This window comes from Cariama cristata, unplaced genomic scaffold (genome assembly GCF_000690535.1).
Source record: "Cariama cristata isolate BGI_N322 unplaced genomic scaffold, ASM69053v1 scaffold3130, whole genome shotgun sequence".
Lineage (NCBI taxonomy): Eukaryota > Metazoa > Chordata > Aves > Cariamiformes > Cariamidae > Cariama > Cariama cristata.
In genome coordinates, this window is record NW_009592798.1 from 102,241 (window position 1) to 122,138 (window position 19,898).

The following is a 19,898-nucleotide window of genomic DNA, read 5'->3' on the forward strand; positions in this document are numbered from 1 at the left end:
TTAGATACAAATATTTCAAATTTAGGACAGCATCAGCCCTTTGTCTCAGGGTTTCTTTCTCAAACACAGCAGAATAAAATTGAGTCTCTCAGAAAATCTTATTCCCACACACAGACAGCTCAGGTGATTACAAGTCATCTGTTGAATCACTGGAAATTATACTTTGCCAGACTAAGGAAAACTGACAGAAAAATGTCTGTGTCCAGAAATCAGATACCAAATATAAAATGCAGGTATTTTATACCACAATAGTTTATTCCTTTTCCCATTTCGTATAGGATCTATAATACAACGCAGGGTCTTACACATACAATACAGGGTCTTCCCTACATGTCTTAAAAACATGAGTTCCTGTGAAATACCTAGTCATGTATAAACATTATTAATCCTCATCAAGAGTTATTTTTTTCCTATTTAACTCAGGATGGTATTGCTTAATTTTACCCACCCAAAAAGTAGTTATCTAATCAAAGTTTGCCATCTTGGGCTCTTGTGCGGCCAGACAGCCAGCTGCAGACATTCATCTACCCTATTCAAGGTAGGTGGGATACCCTATAAGGCGCATGTTTGTTAAGGAATGGATGACTAACCTGAGGGGAGATGAACCCTATCTGTGGGCTGGTGGACCTGCACAGAAGAATGGCTTGGCTGCACCATGGCGTTAACCAGCTGAACAACTGTTCAGAGCTGGCATTGGGTGTATTCTTAGCCAGCCCCAATTTTGAGGCAATACAACTTTGCTACTGTTTCAGTGAAAGAGGTTCAAGTTAACCCATATTAGAAAGGTTTCGTTCCTTGAACTAGCCCAATCAACTAATCCAGTAAAACTTGCCTGTATAAACCAGAACTTAATCTACCCAAATGCAATTTGCCATTAGCTTCTACTAGTTATTTCAATGCAGAGAGCAAGAACAAGGAGAAAATGAAGAAACAGTTGTGGTCACTTTATTTCATTCTGATTAAAAAGAAAACACTTGAGCAATAAGAAGGTCCATGGTATTGGCAGTTTTCGATAGGTATCAAAAGAGTTGGGATGAGAGAATTATCTGTGTGTTCGCAACCTGGTATTTCTCCCAAGACAATCACAAAGTGTGCAGACTTTTGAAGCAACTCTAGCTACACACTACAGCACTGTGCCATCTGCAGGCTGGTGTTACAGACTATTTGGGCAAAATACTTCTTTGTGTTAAAAATTTTGACTTATTGCACTATGCTCCGAGGTAGCACACACAGGAATCCTACTTTTGGTTGACTTCAAGACTTACACTACATTGCCATTTGTCATTTCTTGAGTAGAAATCCCAGCACAGTTCCTACCTTAACCTGTCAAGAAGCTGAGCTGTGCACTGCCCCTGCTATTCCCAAAATGAGAGGGGAATTTGTTTCTGAATATGTAGTTTTTATAAATTACTTAAAAATAAAATGCATTAATATATACTATAATGCTGATATTATCTATCCTGGGACAGACTCTCTCCCTTGCCTAAAAGTCAATCCACTGTAAATCAATACCTCCTCCTTCCGTCCTCACAGATGGGGATGAGGAAGCTCCTGAAGAGACCCTACCCGAGATGGGACTGGCCCATTTCAAGTCTGGGTGCAGGGCTTTGATTTACGCAGTAAAAACTCCAGACCTTGTGTATGCTTTATTCTCTGAGCCCTGCAGGGATAGTCTCCTGAGCCGCCTGCTTGTTTCAAGCTTGTTTGGCTTAAGTCCTCTCCTGCATGCTGGCACTCAAAAGAAATGGAAGTTCAAAAACTTGTGCTCTTAAAATAGTGCTGCTGGGCAAATATGTAGCTACAGCATAGTGTGTCAGGAACACGTCCTCAATGTGCACAGTTAACAGGACACAGCTATTGTATCTTATGCTCAGAAAATTATTTATGTAGGTAATCTCAGGAACATATAAAGAAAACCAAATAAACCCCCCTCATTAAATGCATTTACAAAACCAGGGGGTTGGGGTTTCCTTAAATCTTTTATGGGCTTTCTCTTGGGGAAACACAATACTGGGGCTTCTGGCCAAACAATAACCTCTCTAAATTCCATGGCAGTAAGCTCCATAAGAGAACTAGTAAAATCTAGCTGTGTGTAAATCTGTTGAGATATTTTTGTTTAGAAGATACAAACCAATAGCTGGTCTTTCTTCCTGGAGGCAGCAGGAGATACCATAGCCTTCATTTTGGTATTTTCTGGCAGTTAATGACCATTCACTTAATCCAGGGTTGTAAAGAAAACTCAGGTTTTCCTGTAGTGCTTGTCACCAGGGGTTTTAAGATGGAAGAAAAATCTCCCTGGGATGGACTGTAATACACTAACATAGAACAGCAGTTGACTACTCAAAAGGGCTTAAGAATTTGAGCAGCCCTATGCAGGTGGCTGTGGAGGTATGCTCACGGCATGCTCTGCCGTCCTACTTCCCTGCTTGCCTGCTCACGATCTTGGTCAGGCTGTGCCATGGCTCACTTCCAGCCCAAATGTCTCAGCTTTGTCCTGGGCATGCCCTGGACTGAGGAGCCTGCACCTGCCCACCAAAGGTATTAAAGGAATTGAAGAGCAAGAGGTAAGGTCACATTTGGCTCCCAGTACTTTATAATGGAGGAATTAGGGTTGTCTTGGAGAAGGAAAATAGGCTGGAAAAGGCAAGAGGTCTTACTGACTATATCTCAGTGATTGCTTAAGCTATTCCAGTTTTCCCATCTGTAAAAAAGGTTTCATAATACTTAACCACTTATTTCAAGTCAGCATTGCAAAGATTAACTGGTGTCTGCCTAAAGCCCTACACACATCAACATTAACACTGACACCAACCATCCACGTATAATCATCTTTTACTAAATTAATTGCTAGATTATTATCTGATATGATATGAAGATACTGCTTAGCAGGGCTGCGTGTTTCAGAGCTGTGGTAATAAGCTACACAGTATAGTACAATGGAAATTCATTCATGTGATCTCTCTCTGATCATGGGAAATTATTGCCCCCTCCAGAGTAGAGAGTCACCAAGAGGTGAAGATTGCATTCAGAAGGACACAGCCCTAGCAGTTCCATTGATTTTCAAAAAAAATAAAAAAAGAACCAGATAAATTATGCAGCTTTCAGACTTAAGTTTAGACATGTAATTAACACAGTACCGTATTAACTTTACTAATACATCACCATCAGACACTGGACAAAATCCTACCCCACTCTCTTGCTCAGTCCACCCAATGTGTTTTGAGAACTATTGATAAATACAAAGTATTAAGAGAAGCTACTGGTATTCCCCATCTCTAGAGCATGAACATGCTCAGACACTTCATGCTTTTTATTTCGCTTTTCAGGGAATATAACTGCCCCAGTCATACCACACCAATATCTAACGTTTTGTTACCTGAAGAGTATCGTAGTACAGAAACATCTTTACAACACAAATAATAGCTATTGGTAAAATGCTGTGCTTTGTTGCAAGGGATATTTGGTAAATGTATATGTACATAAGTACACAGTTGGCTTCATAAAACAAGATGTAAGCATTAAAACAAATAAAAATATATATTGGAGTTTTATTTTTAGCATTTGGTTTCAAATGTCATTTGATTTGCTTTCCCTTTAAATAATTTTAGTTACAAATGGAATATACCAGTGAAATGGAGACTTGGGAGTTCAACAAATTATACTTTCTACAACACATCAGATTCTGCAGGTAAACTTCCCCTTCTCTTTTAAGAGTAATGAATGGATAAAGCTTTTTAATGTCCTTAATAAGAAATAAAATACAGAATTAACTTTCATGCTTTTCAGTTTTCAGATCCAGGAACCAGCACACAGCTTGGTTGGGCTGAAGTTAGTAGTAATTTCTGCAATAAGATGATTTGTTTCCCCTACGCACACAGTATGTCAATTTAGGCTCAATTCAGTAAAGCGCTTAAGCGTGTGTTTAAATCCAGTCCTATTCAAGGAAGCATCTAAGTATAATCTTAATTATGATGTACTAAAATCAATGGGACTTAGATATGCCCTTTGTCGAGTCAAAGAAAAGAGGTAAGCTGAGAGGCTGATGAACGCATCTGTGGCATGGTAAACTGGCAGTCTGAGTTCAGTTAAAGAAAAAGAGCTACAAAAAGGAAAAATGCCTTTTGAAATATCTTGTATGGGCCATCCAAACAGAAAAGTACTTTTAACTCCAGCTACCCTCAAATCACAGATTGAAGACCACTGCTTTCAGTGGGCAATAGGAAAAGCTTCATAACTAACAGCATCAACTGGACCAGGTCAAGCTTCTGAGAAGGGAACATTTTTCAAGGATTAATTTTAAATAGGAAATTCCTTAAACATAACTGCTTGAGTAAAGTCATGGCCTATTTTGTAATTCCTTTATCTATAGCTACAAAAAGTGAATCAAAGAAGAGTACAGGGAAGAAAACCCTTTAAAAGTTAGTTAAAATAAACTGAAAAATGAAATGGATGGAGGATAAAATATGAGAACTTTAAAACAAATGGTAAATATGAGGGTGAAAAACCTTTTAAAAGACATATTTGTAAGCAATGTTTCTTTGCAATTTTTGTACTTTTAATAATGACTCTAATTTTTACCATCGTCACCCTAATCACAATGATCTCCATTTTAAATATAACAAACTACCTGGCCCAAGGAATTAACACAATTCACTATTTTAAGACAAGTGCTGGCATTCATTAAAGTCTATAATACTTCATCTTTACTCACAGCCATTGAAAAAATAAATAAATAAAACTAAGGTTTGGATCTTATTTTGATATTCATTAAAACCAAGTATTACTTTTGGAGTCAAGGAGTCTCCAGTGAGTTCTGTGTCATATAAGATGCACAAACCGATCACTGTTTGTTTGTTTTGCAGGAATTATAATAGCATCACCTCCTAGTACTTCTGCAAACATTAATCCAGACCACATTGGATTTTATCGGGTGAATTATGATAGTGAAAACTGGGCCAGGTTAAGCACTCTTCTGGTCAGCAACCACAAAGTGAGTGTCATTAACCTGTCTGGTGGGTCTCTTATAGACGTCTGTAGAGGCTGTTTTTTCTGCAAATAATGTACATATTCTTGATCACTCTTTTCCTCTTTTCACACAGAATTTTTCAGCTGCTGACCGTGCAGGGATTTTGGATGATGCCTTTTCTTTAGCAAGGTAAACTAATTCCCTGCAGACATTTCAACACAAGTTTTTCATTTTCCATTGCCTATTAATTAGAATTAACTCAACTCAGGTGGTTGAAAGAAAATTTCTGAATTTGTTACAAGTCTTAATTGTTTATTGGCTTATGTTATCCTCCAAAAGGGGCAAATTCAAGTATGCATTGGCAATTTGCAGTACCAATGCAGTCAAGAGAAATGCTCTCCTTCAGTTCAGAAGGGGAGAAAAGGCAGAAAAAAGAGAGGGCTTTAATTGCACAGGTCTTAGAAAGGGGTGTTTTTGCCATGTAAGTAACAATAATAGAAGCACTGCAGAAGAAATTAGGTGTCCAGAAAATCGGAGGCAGGTGTACAATGCATAGCATGGCAGCAGGAAGTTACCACCTCAGCTATCTTGTTTAGAAACTTGCTTGGAAACTTCTAGCTCTTGTACCCAGCCATGCTGACACAGATAAACTTCAGGCGACCTTCTGTGACAGCCTGTAAGTCTGAATCTCCTCAGCCTTTCAGGATGTCTCCAGAGCTAGCAATTCCTTTTTGTGTGACAGGAGTTAACGTAGTCAGTTGAGGGCTACCTACTTCTGGGCATGCAGGGCTGCTGCACAATGTGAGCAGCCTCCTCATGGCAGTGAGAGCTCCTACGGTTAGGCGTTGATCAACAGTGATCCTCAGTGGTCTCTTTGGAAAACACCTCCCAAGTCACATTCCAAACTGTTTTCCCCCTCCCAAAATTCGTTTAGACCTTCTAAAGTAAATAGTCTTCTAATATCTTTAAAGATGCAAGTTGTTCAAATTCATTAAAATAACAGAAGTTACGTTTTCTTCTTCCACAGACCTGGACTCGTGAATTACTCTGTTCCTCTGGAGCTCACAAAATACCTAACAAATGAAACAGACTATTTACCTTGGCATAGAGTTATAGCATCTGTAACTTACCTCGCAAACATGCTTGAAGATGATAGAAATCTCTATCCCCGGTTTCAGGTGATGAAGCAAAAAAAATATTCCTGCATGGGACCACTGGATCTGACAGTTCAGGATCTGTAACAGCAATAACATTGAAGTTCAAGTGATTTTCAATGTTGCTGAGCTATCAGTATTTACTTTTTGTTACTCTGCTCTTAAAAAAATGTGCTGAAAACTGCTTAGTACTGATCTCTGAATTACCTGGATTCTCAATTCAGGAGTGTGCACTTGGAGGAAAGAAATTATGCCTAATTATTCTTATAATCCATCACCTTAAGTCACAGTACAGACATTTGTTAGTCAAGGCTGTCCTGCATCCAATAAAGAGGTAAGTATCGGGCAGCAAAATCTCTGACACCTGTCCTCAGCACAAAGGATGGCAATATCTCAATGTGGCATTGAGCAGGTTTGTTAGTTGACCTAACATGCTGAACATGATTTAATGGTCACTAAAATAAATATGTCCTGAACTCAGCATTATCTCTGGAAAACAGTTGTGGCGGTGTGTCCTTGCTGTCCCCCAACCTTCACTTGGGAGCACAAACAAGGCTGGAGAGAAGCAGGTTGCCTTTGTCCTAGCTGCGCAGCAGTATCGCAAGCAGTCAGACTCGGCGTACTGTGGTGATCTGGAAAGATTGTGCGTGTGTGTGTTTGTGTTACTTTTTGTTTAAGAGATGCTAGTTCCGGGAAAAATGAAGGAGAATAAACTACGAACACAAATATATTATTACTATTTAAAGAAATCTGCACAAGTAACCAACCCTCTTTTTCTCCCTCAGGAATATTTTCGCTACCTGGTAAAACCCATTGTGGATCAACTGGACTGGAATGACTTTGGAGGCCATTTGGACAGGTTGAACAATCTTTTTTTTTTCCTTCTCATATTGTTGATGAGTTCAAAGAACACTAAGCAGTAGAAAAATATCTCTCTCTTCCTCTCTCTCACCTTTTTAAAGGCTTCTTCGTGCGTCTGTTCTAGACTTTGCCTGCAGTATGGATGACACTGAATCTTTGAACAATGCTTCTCAACTATTTGAGCAATGGCTACAAGGAAAAATGTGAGTGTTCACCATTTTTGTGGCTGGTAAAGAGCACAGCATGTGACTTGCTCACAGATCTCAAGCAGGAAAGGGGGAAGAATATTCAAGTACTGTTTTTTTATTTTAGTATTCCTGCAAATCTCCGACTCCTAGTATATCGCTATGGGATGCAGAACTCGGGCAATGAGTCATCATGGAATTACATGTTCAAGAAATACCAAGAAGCTTCATTAGCGCAAGAAAAAGAAAAGCTGCTGTATGGCCTGGCATCAGTGAAGAACATCACCCTTTTGGACAGGTGATTTAAACACAGAAAGATTTTTCTTTTCCTACAGAAGCAACTGGTCACCGTTTGCTCATTCCCTTCTCCTCTCTCCTCTGCTGTCATTTTTGTCAGATTACAGCATGAGGAATGCAACGCATTTTCAAGACCAGTTATCTAACACCCCCCTCTGAGATTGTACTATAGTAGAAAAAAAGCCTTGCTCCTTTAGTGGAAAGATATTGAACACGGTAGTTTCTGCACACAGTCAACAGCCTTCAGCTCCTCCAACAGTACCTTCACCCTGTGTAATTTTAGATGCTTAATAGTTAAGCATCAGGAGAAAATTAGTCGTCTATGTTTCCTCTATAATCAGTGAAGGGAGGCAGGACTGCCAGAGCACTGTTTATCCCAGATGAGGAAAGGGACTTAAAATCAACAGGAATAATTCCTTTTGGGTGTTGCCAGTCTCCCTCCATCAGCTACAGAGGGAGTTTGCGTAGACTAGATGTCTACGTTCTAAGTATCCAAAATTAGGTAAACAACCTTGAGCAATTGTTACTAACAGTCCTATGAAGGCATCCGTGTGAAGTCGCAATGCTCCCTGACGTGCTGTGCAGAGGTACTTGAGCTAGAACCAGAAATGATGTATTCATGCTGCCATGGCAGTGACGGGGGGTCTGGGTTCTGCCCCAGGCTGGTCCAGCTGTCAGCCTGGGCGAGTATCTCCCCAGGCTGGGCTCTGCACAGACACACCAGCTCCTTTAAGCCTATCTGATAATTTTGCATGTAGTTGTATCATGTAACAGAGATGCAGGCAAACATCTTCATCAGGGCTATTGACCACTTTGTTGGAGCCCTATCTAAATATCGTAAGATAGAGCAGTCTCTGCCTGGAAGAGTTCCAAGTTTAAAGAAGATGAAACAAGGAAGTATAGGAAGAGTAAATATAAGAGTTAGAGTCATTAAAATAGTAGTGGGAGGCAGCTGTATTCCTAAATTCTTGTGACCACAACAGCCATAATCTAAAGCCCTTCAATAACTAATTACTGACATGATTAAGACATGAATTAATTATAGACCAGCCTATATTTGCAGGAAATAAAAAATCCACAACCCCCCCCCCCCCCCACCCCAAAGCAGGAAGAACTTGTCTCTTAATTTACTATTAAAATAACAAGGAAGGGGAAAAGAGCAAACAAATTGAGAAAATTGTCCCTTACATATAGGAAAAAACAAAACAATCCCTAATCCCAGCACACAACAGCTTAAGGGTGTTCTTCTGCAGCTGCTGCTGTGAAGCCATGACCGTGCTACGCATCTCCCTGCAAACGTGCGTGCTGAGGGATCCCTCCACTCTGTCAGTCAAAACCATTTCTGCTGTAACTGGAAGTATAACTGCAGCACTTGCAGGCGTGCTATGCCCAAATGAATTTTAACTTTGTGTGGATAAGAGTTTCAGAACAAACAGCACAGATTTCAGTGTGAGCAAGCCACCTGCGTGTGGACTCATGGTCCCTGTAAGATCTTTATAGCCTGGACTACTACTTTTTCTGGCATTTGGCTACCCAAATAGGTTGGACTACTGACTGATCCAATCTTGTTTTCACTACTTGGTTAAAATATAGGAATAATAATAGCTTTTGGCTATTTTCAAGTAACTTAGAGACATAGACCCTACTTACTTTCTAGGGAGATGCCTAACTGCTTAGATTTCTTTCAATACAATTATCTCTTGACACAGTTATCAACAGATACTTATGTTTTAGATCAGTGTACTTCACCTTTAAAATGCTGTAGACAAAAATAATATTCCTGCTTGGAAATGGGTTGTAGACTGTGGTGGCAAATACTTGAGAAATACAGACATTAGCTTGGCATTATTTCTTATCACCACCAGTTAAATCTACCCTGAAAATGTTAACTTGTTATTTGCTTTCCATGGTCTTTCACAAAAAGCTCTCATTGGTTCTTATGGCATTTCCCTCAGGTATCTGAAATATATTTACAACACCAGCCTCATCAAAAGCCAAGATGTGTTCACAGTCCTGAGATACATCTCATATAACACCTATGGGAAAACAATGGCCTGGGACTGGATACGACTTAACTGGCAGTACTTAGTTGACAGGTACGCGAAGGAACTCATTGGAAACTTTAGGTCTACACCCATCTGTATATCTTGTTATATGCCGTGCTTTTCTATACTTTCACTCCACAACTGCAATCACTGGCCTTTGCATAATGAAAACTGAAAGCATATTCAACACAGTTATAGCCATCTGCTGTGAAAAAGTACTTTGCTGCTAACTTGAAAACCATTCTTTCCCCAAATGATCACTACCAATAAATGGTGATTAAAAAGTACAGAAAGTTCTACCAAGGCCATCGAAATCTGATTATTGCATGGAAATTAGTCAGTCTTGTCTCCACTCTTTCTATTGATTTCATAACAAGAAGACAGGGTATAGAATTTTTTAAACTCCTTCTAGTGGTAACAGCAAGCAGCAGACATACAGATGACCAGTGGCAGTAACGGCAAATCTTTTAGCTTTGCTCCTCCCTATTTGAGTGACTTCTCTGTCCTTCCTTCTCCTTTCTAAGCGCTTGGTGAGGGCACAGAAGCAGTGCCCACCTGCAAGCCTAGAGCTGTGAACTGGACAGCATTTGCATTGTTGAGCAGTAATACACTTAATTTCCAGCATGAGACAAGAACTCCTTAATTAAAAAAAAAAAAAAAATCCCCCAGAAGAGATCACTTCATTAGTAAATATATTTGAAAACAGCACAGATACTGTATAGGAGTACTATTTTTCATGTATTTCAAAAAATGCTGAAGTCTGAGTGCATCTGTTTTATTGTAGCACAGTTAGAAGTTTAAGCCTCAGATAATTACTTGTGCAGTTTTCTTTTTTAACAGTTTTGCATCAAACATCATTTATTTAATTGCTTTTCTAGATTCACTATCAATGACAGAAACCTTGGTCGAATAGTAACTATTACCCAAACCTTCAACACTGAGCTCCAGCTTTGGCAGGTATGGTGACAGCATTTCTTTTGGTTTTAAGTTAATATATTTAACAATCTACTGGCCAGGAAACTTGACTTTTTATCCTCTAAATGTGTAAAGCAGTCTGAATTACTGTAAAACTATCCCAGTGCTACTAGCCTGAGCTTAAATATGTCTCCCATCCAAAACTGCCCTTGACCAGGTCCCTGTAAAAAGCCACTTGCCCAATAGCTGCATTATTTGCTTCATGTCAATTCTTTTTCTCTCTTTTTTTCCAGATGGAAAATTTCTTTGAGAAATACCCTAATGCTGGGGCAGGAGAATTGCCCAGGAGTCAGTCAATTGAGCAGGTGAAGACCAACATTGAATGGCTAAAAGTAAACAGGGAGGAAATACGAATGTGGCTAGAAGCACAGGCAGGCCCTTAAAGTCTTACTTTCTAAAAATACCAGGCACTCATCCTGGGCACTCAGATCCTCAGAGATATTTAGCAATGTGGATTTCTCACCTAGGTACCTTAGAGGACTAAGGCATAATATTTTTCCGACAAACACTCAGGAGACCACTGCGAGACCAATGTTTGCGTAGTTGCTGATCCCAGATCCTACCAGCACTTGTGTGCAGGAATAGCTTTATATTTTGAGAGATGAATCTGCCTGAATAATCAGGACAAATGTTTAAAGTTACTCAAAGCAGAAGTGATGGCAGAACTGGAGTCCTCACTGATCAAGCTGGTATCACTCCTTCCACATACCGCTCTGAAAAGCTACTTCTTGGTTTGCACAGAAGTATAGCTAGTACACTCAGGGATTCCTTTCCAAGTGCACCTCATAGGAGCTTTCTTCTGAAGGAAAGGGAATTAAGCAGTAATTTTAACATTGTGTGAAAATCATCCCCTGTATTTATATGGGATTTAGCTTTGCATTCTGATACTACAGAAAGGCCAGTTAAGCTTCCCTCTCCATTGATTTTTGAAGTTTAACTACCAGTACACAAGGGATCAATATTATCGGCTTCTTTTTCAATGTTATTAGTTGGGATTCTGTAGCTGGGTGTAGGGGTTGGCTTGGTTATTTTTGTCTTATTTCTAAATCTTCTCAAAAGAGGAACTTCTGGCAGCCCTTACTGCAAACAAGACATACGGTACTTACTGTCTCTTTTCTTAGGGAAAAATAAAATTTAAAAATCTACCTGGAAATCTCAGTCTTTTTCTAATAAAGTGGTAAAACTGCCTGGCATATAGAAAAGCAACTGTTACATAGCCCAGCTATGCCATGCATATAGCTTCAGTGACGTTTGAGGGGGGGAAATCTATTATCTCCTCTGAGAAAACACAAACAAAATGGCAAATTCAGGCAGAGGGGTCAGATGAGTCCCACTGCTGCAATTCAGTCTGCTGCAGAAGTACAGGCAGCAAAGAAGCGACGCTCGGTCCCAAATCCCTCTGCCACTATGATGCTGGAGAAGGCAGAGGGGCTGCTCTGGCTGCCCCTCCCAAGCTGGGAGCTGGGGTGCCTTGGAGCTCCCAGATTTCCATGCGCTGTGTCCTGACACCGTACAAGCAGCAGATGTGAGCATCAGCCCCATCCTCCTCGCCTTCTCCCTGATCTCCTGGGTGGAAAAGCACAGCAGAAGGGAACCAGCTAGAGGCAGTCCCTGGCAAGATGCCCTGGGAGCAGGACCACAGAGCATCTCACAGTAGGTAGCCCTGGGAGAGATAAGGTGTGGCTGGCGGGGAAACTCTGCAGCGGGATGGGAGGGGAGAAGCATGGAAAAGCACTTTTCTTCCCTTCATCCTACAATGCTATTCAAAGCGAAAGCTAGAGATGTTGAGGAGATGGCTCTAATGTACAGAAATCCTGGGGTACAGGCTCTGCCTGCCTCTGGGACTTGGTACGGCACAGGGGACTCTGGAGAAGCTGATAATAGTCCTGAATGGAAACACTTTACCCTGCTCCCCCAGGAGATTCAGGGCTGGTACTGTTTTGGGCCTCTCCCTAGATACCCAAATAGCTGCAACAAGCCCAGACAAATCTGGTGACCGAGTCAGTTGTCCTGTCAAAGGAAAATGTCATGTCATTTGCTTCCTGCAAACAAAACATGGCAAGATCTTGACTAACAGCGGTTACAACTTGCTACAGATACCACTTGCTTTTTAAGGTAAAGAGGTGGCAAAGGGCCAGGCAATTTCTTCCAGTTTTTCTTCTTGCTCGGACTCACACACAGAGGACAGTGAAAGTGAAGCAGCTGCCCACACCCCAGCTACCAGCAGCTCAGCACACGGGGAGCAGGCCGTCCTTGGGCCGCTGCCTGCTCAGCAGGACACTTGCCAACTTGCCTTCAGGATTTGACAGTTTCGATGAGTGAATTGAAGGAGCAGAAGCCAAACAACAACTCTCTTGGTTTCATGGTCACAAACTGGTTTGGTAGCATCACACTGTAATACTACCAGCATGTTGTATCACTGTGACTATACAATAGTATGATCAGTTCAGAAAAGTTTTCTGTGTGCTTCCAGTGCTGTATGTTTTAATTGAAAGACTTTAACTCCAGCTGGCCGTGATGTGCAACAACGCAAAACTGATACGAAGATGTTCAGACATACAGCTCAGTTGTTTTCCCTTTCAGAGACGATTTAATGAAATTTGGCAGAAAGAACTGATTTTCTAACTATTCATTTGCTTCTGCCACAATTTGCTACAGAAAGAAAAGTATGAGTACCATGGGAACGATACAAAATTAAGTAGTTACTTTAAGAGATTTATACCCTTTGTTATGTGCAGCCCCTACTACCGCTGAGTGGGATCAGGCTGGCCAATATTGTCTGCTACATTAGCAGGCTTTCATCAAGGAAAACATAACAAGTAATGAAGATTTTCTATGGTGCTGGAAAACTGTAGCAAAAGCAGCGTTCATCCAACTCACACAAACATACCACTGTTCAAGACAAGGCACATATTGATAGAATTGTGTATCGCTGTAGTAGAAAAAATAAAAGGTCAATCAGAGAGAGACAACAGAAAAGTACCACTGAGGCAAAGAGAGAGCAAGAAACCAGGCACAAGCCTGAACAACTACTGGGCTCATGACCCGGAGTGAATGGAGGAGCAAAGGGGATTTAAACAGCGAACCAAGCAATTGCTGCCTGTCATTTGACTCTCGCTCTGTTCAGGAAGATGGGACCATGTGCAGCTTTTGTCATCAGCGAGACATTTTACTAGTGCTCAGATACTTTTGACATTACAGAGAGTTTAGCTGGATTTCTACGCTGATCTGAAGTGGGCAGGTGAACATGGAAGTAAATCTAAAAGCCCTAGAAGAAGGCTGCTTTTATGGTAGGGTAAAGGTTCTGTCAATTTTAAATAATGTTCTCTAGATTATGCAGTGCTCTTGCTACCTTTAAATGGCTCATGGAGAATGTACTGTATGGCATGTGCCTCTTTCAGACTGTTTGTCCTAGACGGATAACAAATCTGGTACATGCTAAATCTTTTGGTCAGGAACTAGTGCATTTACAAATGGTCTGTGATAAGCTTAAGAATGCCAATTTGAAACTGAATCCAAAGAAATGTGAACTGTTTTAAAAAGAGATAATTTTCCCTCAGTCATTTGATCAGCAAGGAAGGAATTTCCACTGATAAAGCCAAGTGAGGGAGTGCAGAACAGGCTGGCCCCTTAGATCCACACAGCTTTTTGAGGCTCTGCTGTTCCTATTGTACCCCAGCAAAAGCTAGTGCAGGCAGTGAGGTAGGGAAATGCTTTGAGTAATCGAAGTGCGATGTGGTGGAGTTAAAGAGAGGCCACTTGTGACTGTTGCAGTGTTGCCTTACACTAGCTCTGCAAATCCTTCTCATATCAGCCACAGCTGTGCGTCCTATAGAGTCTGAGCCTGTGGGCCCCAGGAGGCTGTAAGCCTGATAGGTGCATGAAAACGCTTTATCTTGATGATTCAGGTAAAGAAACAACTGAAAAACATTGTATTACTGGACAGAATAAAAAATTAATATCATCAATGCAAATACCAAGGCGTCTGCAACTCCCCGAGTCGGTTTCTAAAACAGCAGTTAAGATCGCTACAAAGTACGCAGACATAAAGAAAATATATTCCTACGTCTCACTGTTGAATTAGGACATGACTAGGAAGTATCCCTCCAGTCTTCCCACAAAAACCAGTGTCATTTCTTGGCTACCATGATTTTGGGTGATGGCGTCTTCCAGCAGCTTTTGGGACTCAAGGTGAAAGGGAAAAAGCTAGCTTGTGACGAGGACAGGGGAGACTAGCTAAACAGCATCTGAGGGACAGGGCCTGGTCCTGTTGCTAGCAGCAGCAATACCATACTGCCAGATTAAAACTTCATCTTGTGTTGTATGTATCCAATTACGAAAGTTAGTCAAACAAGGTTGTGTTTGGTTTCCCAAGTGTTTAAGCAGAAGCCAGTTGACCTGGAGGTATTCCAACTTCACATGCACACCTACGGCAGCTGCATGTATGCCTGTATGTGGAAAACCGGTACAGGAAGATATAGCTATGTGAGACTAAGGAAATGTTCTCTGGCTCAGAGGTACTACAGTGGTTCATATGGCTGCCCACGTATCTGAACTTCTCCAAGATGCGCTTCAGAAAAAAACCCACAAGTCTATTTAGAAAAGTATCTGAAATGTATTTGGTTCAGATAAGTCTGCCAGTTTCTGGCTTCCCAGCGTATATTCTAAAGAGTTGTGAGGGAAGAGAAATCCTGAAAAACAGGACCATGACGTAGTATCTGAGAAACACTGGTCTTAAGTAGCACTCACTAGTTGTTTCAGTAATCCCTCACCCACAGAAAACCTTTCCATATCAACCCTCTCTTCTTCACAAAAGGCTGTCCAGAGACTGCTATCCAGCTGACACCTGCTTACTGGTCATTTAATGATGCTGTGACAGTGTGTACGGATGGTCTCAAGAGCCAGGCAGTAAGGGAAAGGAAGAGATCCAGGGAGAGGACTGGAGCCCAACTCTTCAAAAGGAAGGTGGGGGATACAGGGTCATTATTCTTAGTAAGAATCAAATGTTAATTTGAAATAGATGTCACAGTTATATATGTGATATCCACCATACAACCTTCACCCTAGCTTAAACCATCAATGTTAGTTTTCCTTTGGAGGTGGATGAAATGGCCAGGTCACCTCTAAACCTTTCCAACACTTTTGAATTTTTTTAATTGTTTGCAGTGAACAAGAGCCTGGTCACTGATACGGTTTCTTCCAAAGAGTGCAAGGTCAAGCACAGATCATGAAGTTCTGCCATTCCAGAGTTCCCATTCTGTATCGCCCGCTGTCAAATGAATTCACGCACCACAGGTCAGTGAAGAAGCCTCTCCAACCAGGAACTGCACACCGCAGAGCTACAGAGCTCATACCTGTAGCAGCTCTGCAACTCGGGGGTATTTTTTATGTCTTTCACAAAGAGAGAGCCTGAAACCAAACAACTGCAAGATGCTCTCTGGAGGATAGTTAACGTAGCTGTTAGCCAAGGCAAAAGTTGCACAACGTTACGGCAAAAAAGGTGTTAAGCCGTAGGTCAAGTTCTTATGAGCCAAAAGATTTGCTGTGGCAGTCTAAGAAGCAGATTTTCCAGGTGTCTGGTGGACAGCCAAAAACTGATTTGATTAATTTATTTTAGCAAATAGTCACTTTCAGCAAACTGAAATACGGCCCACCCAAGCTTGTTAAGCAACTTCAGCTGGAGAAAACACTATGGACCTGAAGTTACAAAATCACTGATGAAAAGTCATCGCCCTCCCCTTTTTCTTGGGCTGGAGCACTTGCAAAGAAAGCAAGCAGATCCTAGCTCAGTTCTGCCTCCTCCACAGAAATGCACGTGAACGCTTCCACATAACTATACTGGGCCTGGTCTTCCAACTTCTCCCATGGCACTTAAATAATAGCCAGGATCAAAAGCAAATTAGTAACTTTCCAGTTTGGTGCTTCACATGAGCACCTAGAACACAGGATTACCAGATCCTTATATTTTATTATTAGTTTAAGTAAAGATGGATGTCTTCAACAGAGGCTGCTAATAAGCTCAGATCAGCATTAACAGGCCCTGAGTAATTCGAAATGTAGAGGAGCACCGTTCCATAGTACAGGGGTTTGAGCAATAGCCTGAAAGGGCAGATGGGGTTTCAAATTCTCTCCAGTAGAAACAATAATTCACCAAGTCTTCTACATCCCGCACAAGGTCTCCAACCACTGCACGTAAGGGGCATTCCTCTCCTCCAGCGCTCTTGTCAATGCAGCCCTTCTTTTACTTTACCACCTCAAGGGCTCCAAACCAAAAGGCTCAGTCCTGTGAAAGGGAACATTTCTGTGTCAGGCGAGACAAGATTTCAGCTTTTCATTTCCTCAGCAGAAAACAAAGCTTCATTCAAGCTGCACAGACTTGCTCCCCTCCTCCCTAGTTCAGGAGAAAAACAAACAAAAACGTGCTCCCCCAGCGAATGCCCCAAAATAACATGACTGTTCGCTTCACACACGGGCTGCTAAGCTCCCTGGCCAGACTGCAACAGAGGAAAGACAAGCTCCAGGTACAAAAATGAACCGGCGCAAACTACGAGGTGAACCAGAGCAAACTACAGCCTCAGGTATCGCCCTAGCCACAAAACAGAAGCACACAATTGTGCAATTTGAGAAAGGCTGATGCAAGCAAGGACTGGTTTTCATGAACACTAAGTCAGTCACCGCATATTACAAAAACAGAACAGCCAGCAGAGCCAACAACGTGTAATTAGCATGGAAACAAGACAGCGGAGGGGAAGGTCGGCTCCGGCTAAGATCGGATTGCAGGAGGGGGAAATCAGGTACAACGCCAAACAGCATGTCGCAGCTGGCACTAGAGTGGCCCAGTCAGAAAAGTCAGGGCTAGGCTGAAGAACATGCAAACGTGATGCTACACTAACTCACCGATACGGTGCCTTCTGCTCTGCTCTGCACCCCGGCCAGACTGCTCCCCACATCCCCCTACTCACGTCTGCGGATGCATGGCCAGAAGAGAACAGAGCAGGGCAAGAAATGTTTGGCCATCTTTGCGTTTTGAAAGAACAGAGAACATCTCATTTGGCCAAAACAAACTGCTCATTCTGATCTAATGGATGGGTGGGTTTACTCGGGAAAAAGACATTTTTGGTGTACCTTCTGGGCTGTTCAAATGAACATTGGAAACAATATGCACAACAGAGGCAGTTAAGTTGACAATGCACGTTGACCTGCATGTCCTAATGACACAAACAGACTGTGTTTTGTTTATTTAAACACACCTGGTTTAGACGTTAACAGTTTTGCACAAAATATTTAAGAGTTCTTTGCAAAATATTGAAGGGATTTTTATTATTTTAGCTAAGGCTCCTTACGTAGGAGATGAATGCAACCTGTCAAAGACAAATCAGATGGGGAAGATTAAGGACAGAAAACAGCAAGCATCAGAAAACATATTAGTGAAGTATCTTTAAGTTTTTACTATGGGAAATTTATTACTCCAAAAACGTACGTTAAACATAAATTTCCTACTATAATTAGGAGCTATTGCTCAAGTACTTCTTAAAATGCAGCTCAAAAATTTTGATGTATTTTCTGTGTGCACTACGAAAAAAATGAATATTGGTGGTCTGGGAAATGTGGTTTGTCCGTGTATTGCCTAATCTCACAGGGCTGTAATCGCTAGAATGATTTGATGGTTAAATGAACGGTTTAGCAATGGAAATAAATAAGATAACCATGCAGATGCATCATGGTGATGAACTTTTTTTCCCTCTTGTAAAAGAAAGAAAAACAGTCTCCTTTATGGGAGACAGAGGACGTGCAGTGAAGTTTTCCCCTATTTTTATTTCTCCACAGCGTATTAAGAGCAGCCTCTACTGACAGTTGGTAGCCATTACATTTAATTACACCGGCTTTAACACTGCCTGCATCCTTACGGAAACACTTCCTTAACTACTTATAATACATCTTGAAAAAAAAAGTTACCTTAGAGATCTTATGAACAGCACCAGTCATTAAGCACACAGGTGCTTCTAAGTAACATCGAGTAAGACTACTTAAACTAGAATAAACGGTAGTCATTAAGGCTAAAATTTGTAGGCATTAAAAAAAAAACCCAAACTGACCCATAAGATAAGCATCTATGTCACTTTTCAAGATTACATTTAACCATTTGAGTCACAGAATCATAGAATCACAGAATGGTTTGGCTGGAAGGGACCTTAAAGACCACCTTGTTCCAACCCCCCTGCCCTGGGCAGGGACCCCTCCCACCAGACCAGGTTGCTCACAGCCCCATCCAACCTGGCCTTGAACACTCCCAGGGATGGGGCAGCCACAGCTTCTCTGGGCAACCCGTGACACTGCCTCATCACCCTCACTGGGAAGAATTTCTTCCTAATAGCTCATCTAAATCTTCCCTCTTCCAGTTCAAAGCCATTGCCCCTTGTCCTATAACTACACGCCCTTGTAAAAGTCCCTCCGCAGCTTTGCAACTAAAAAAAAAAGCTTCCTAGCAAAAACAGGCATGTGTAATTTGCAGCGATCATAAATGCCCGTAATGCCCATAAACTCCTTACACCACCCTAAGCCAGGTATTTGTTAGCTTTCTTCACCTATAGCAATTGCAGCGTTAAAAAGATATTACTTCTCCTTGCAAACTTGACTTTCTTTACCAACACACAGACACTTGTGCTTTGAAGGGTTGTGGAAAGAATCATCTGCCCGTGATCGTACTGGATAACTCGCAGTACTCAGCAAAACGCGGAGGGGCCGTGGCGGGACCCTCGCTGCAGTCGGGATCAAGCTCTGGCTGCCAGAGGTGGGCAGGGAACCACCAGCCCGCTTCCCCCCCCAGAGGCAGTCCCCCCCTCAGGCCTGCCAGTAGCCTGCAACAAAGCCCTCAACATTTCCAAAATGGGCTTGTGTTTGTTTTTTTTAACTCCATTGCTTTTCGGAGTCATATGTTCTTTTATTCCTCACTGAAAAGAACTTAGGAAATATTTGTTTAAGAAACCTTAGCACCTGCCTTTAAGTCATTGCTTCATTTACAGAAGAAGGACTCTGTGGCAGCTGCTCTCCTGCAGGCATGGGTCTGCTCAGACCTCCGGAGAACTGCCCCGGCCAGTCAAGCTTTGCTTACAGAAAATGGACCCAGGCTCACAGTCAGGACTGTGTCTGTAGCCTCAGCGATTCAGTGACACTCTCACAGCATTAAGAAGGGAGGCTGGAGAGTAAGAGCAAGGCGGGGAAATGGCGTCCGAGGCAGGACAGCGGCCAGGTGTCGGGCACCTGCCCCCTCAGCACCAGAAAGGCAGCGTCTGGCACAGGCGGAGCAGCCCCTCTCCCTCAGGCGGCCGGGCAGGCAGGCTGGGAGGAGAAGCCACCAGAGAGATGGGCCTCCCTTGGGCTTCCACGGGTTATGGTGATCAAAGCCTTGCGCCCA

General features: G+C 42.0%; 1 protein-coding gene across 1 annotated transcript in view; it reads left to right on the forward strand.

The window, feature by feature from the left end:
* Positions 1 to 11,088, forward strand: part of ENPEP (glutamyl aminopeptidase (aminopeptidase A)) — a 37,028-nt gene extending 25,940 nt beyond the window's left edge. The window contains exons 11-20 of the mRNA XM_009694979.1: positions 3,609 to 3,688; positions 4,863 to 4,990; positions 5,100 to 5,155; positions 5,994 to 6,144; positions 6,906 to 6,979; positions 7,083 to 7,184; positions 7,294 to 7,464; positions 9,419 to 9,559; positions 10,387 to 10,465; positions 10,717 to 11,088. Of these exons, the coding sequence (XP_009693281.1) occupies positions 3,609 to 3,688; positions 4,863 to 4,990; positions 5,100 to 5,155; positions 5,994 to 6,144; positions 6,906 to 6,979; positions 7,083 to 7,184; positions 7,294 to 7,464; positions 9,419 to 9,559; positions 10,387 to 10,465; positions 10,717 to 10,866 (1,132 nt within the window). The 3' untranslated portion in view covers positions 10,867 to 11,088. The remainder of the gene's footprint in view (positions 1 to 3,608; positions 3,689 to 4,862; positions 4,991 to 5,099; positions 5,156 to 5,993; positions 6,145 to 6,905; positions 6,980 to 7,082; positions 7,185 to 7,293; positions 7,465 to 9,418; positions 9,560 to 10,386; positions 10,466 to 10,716) is intronic.
* The last annotated feature ends 8,810 nt before the right edge of the window (positions 11,089 to 19,898 follow it).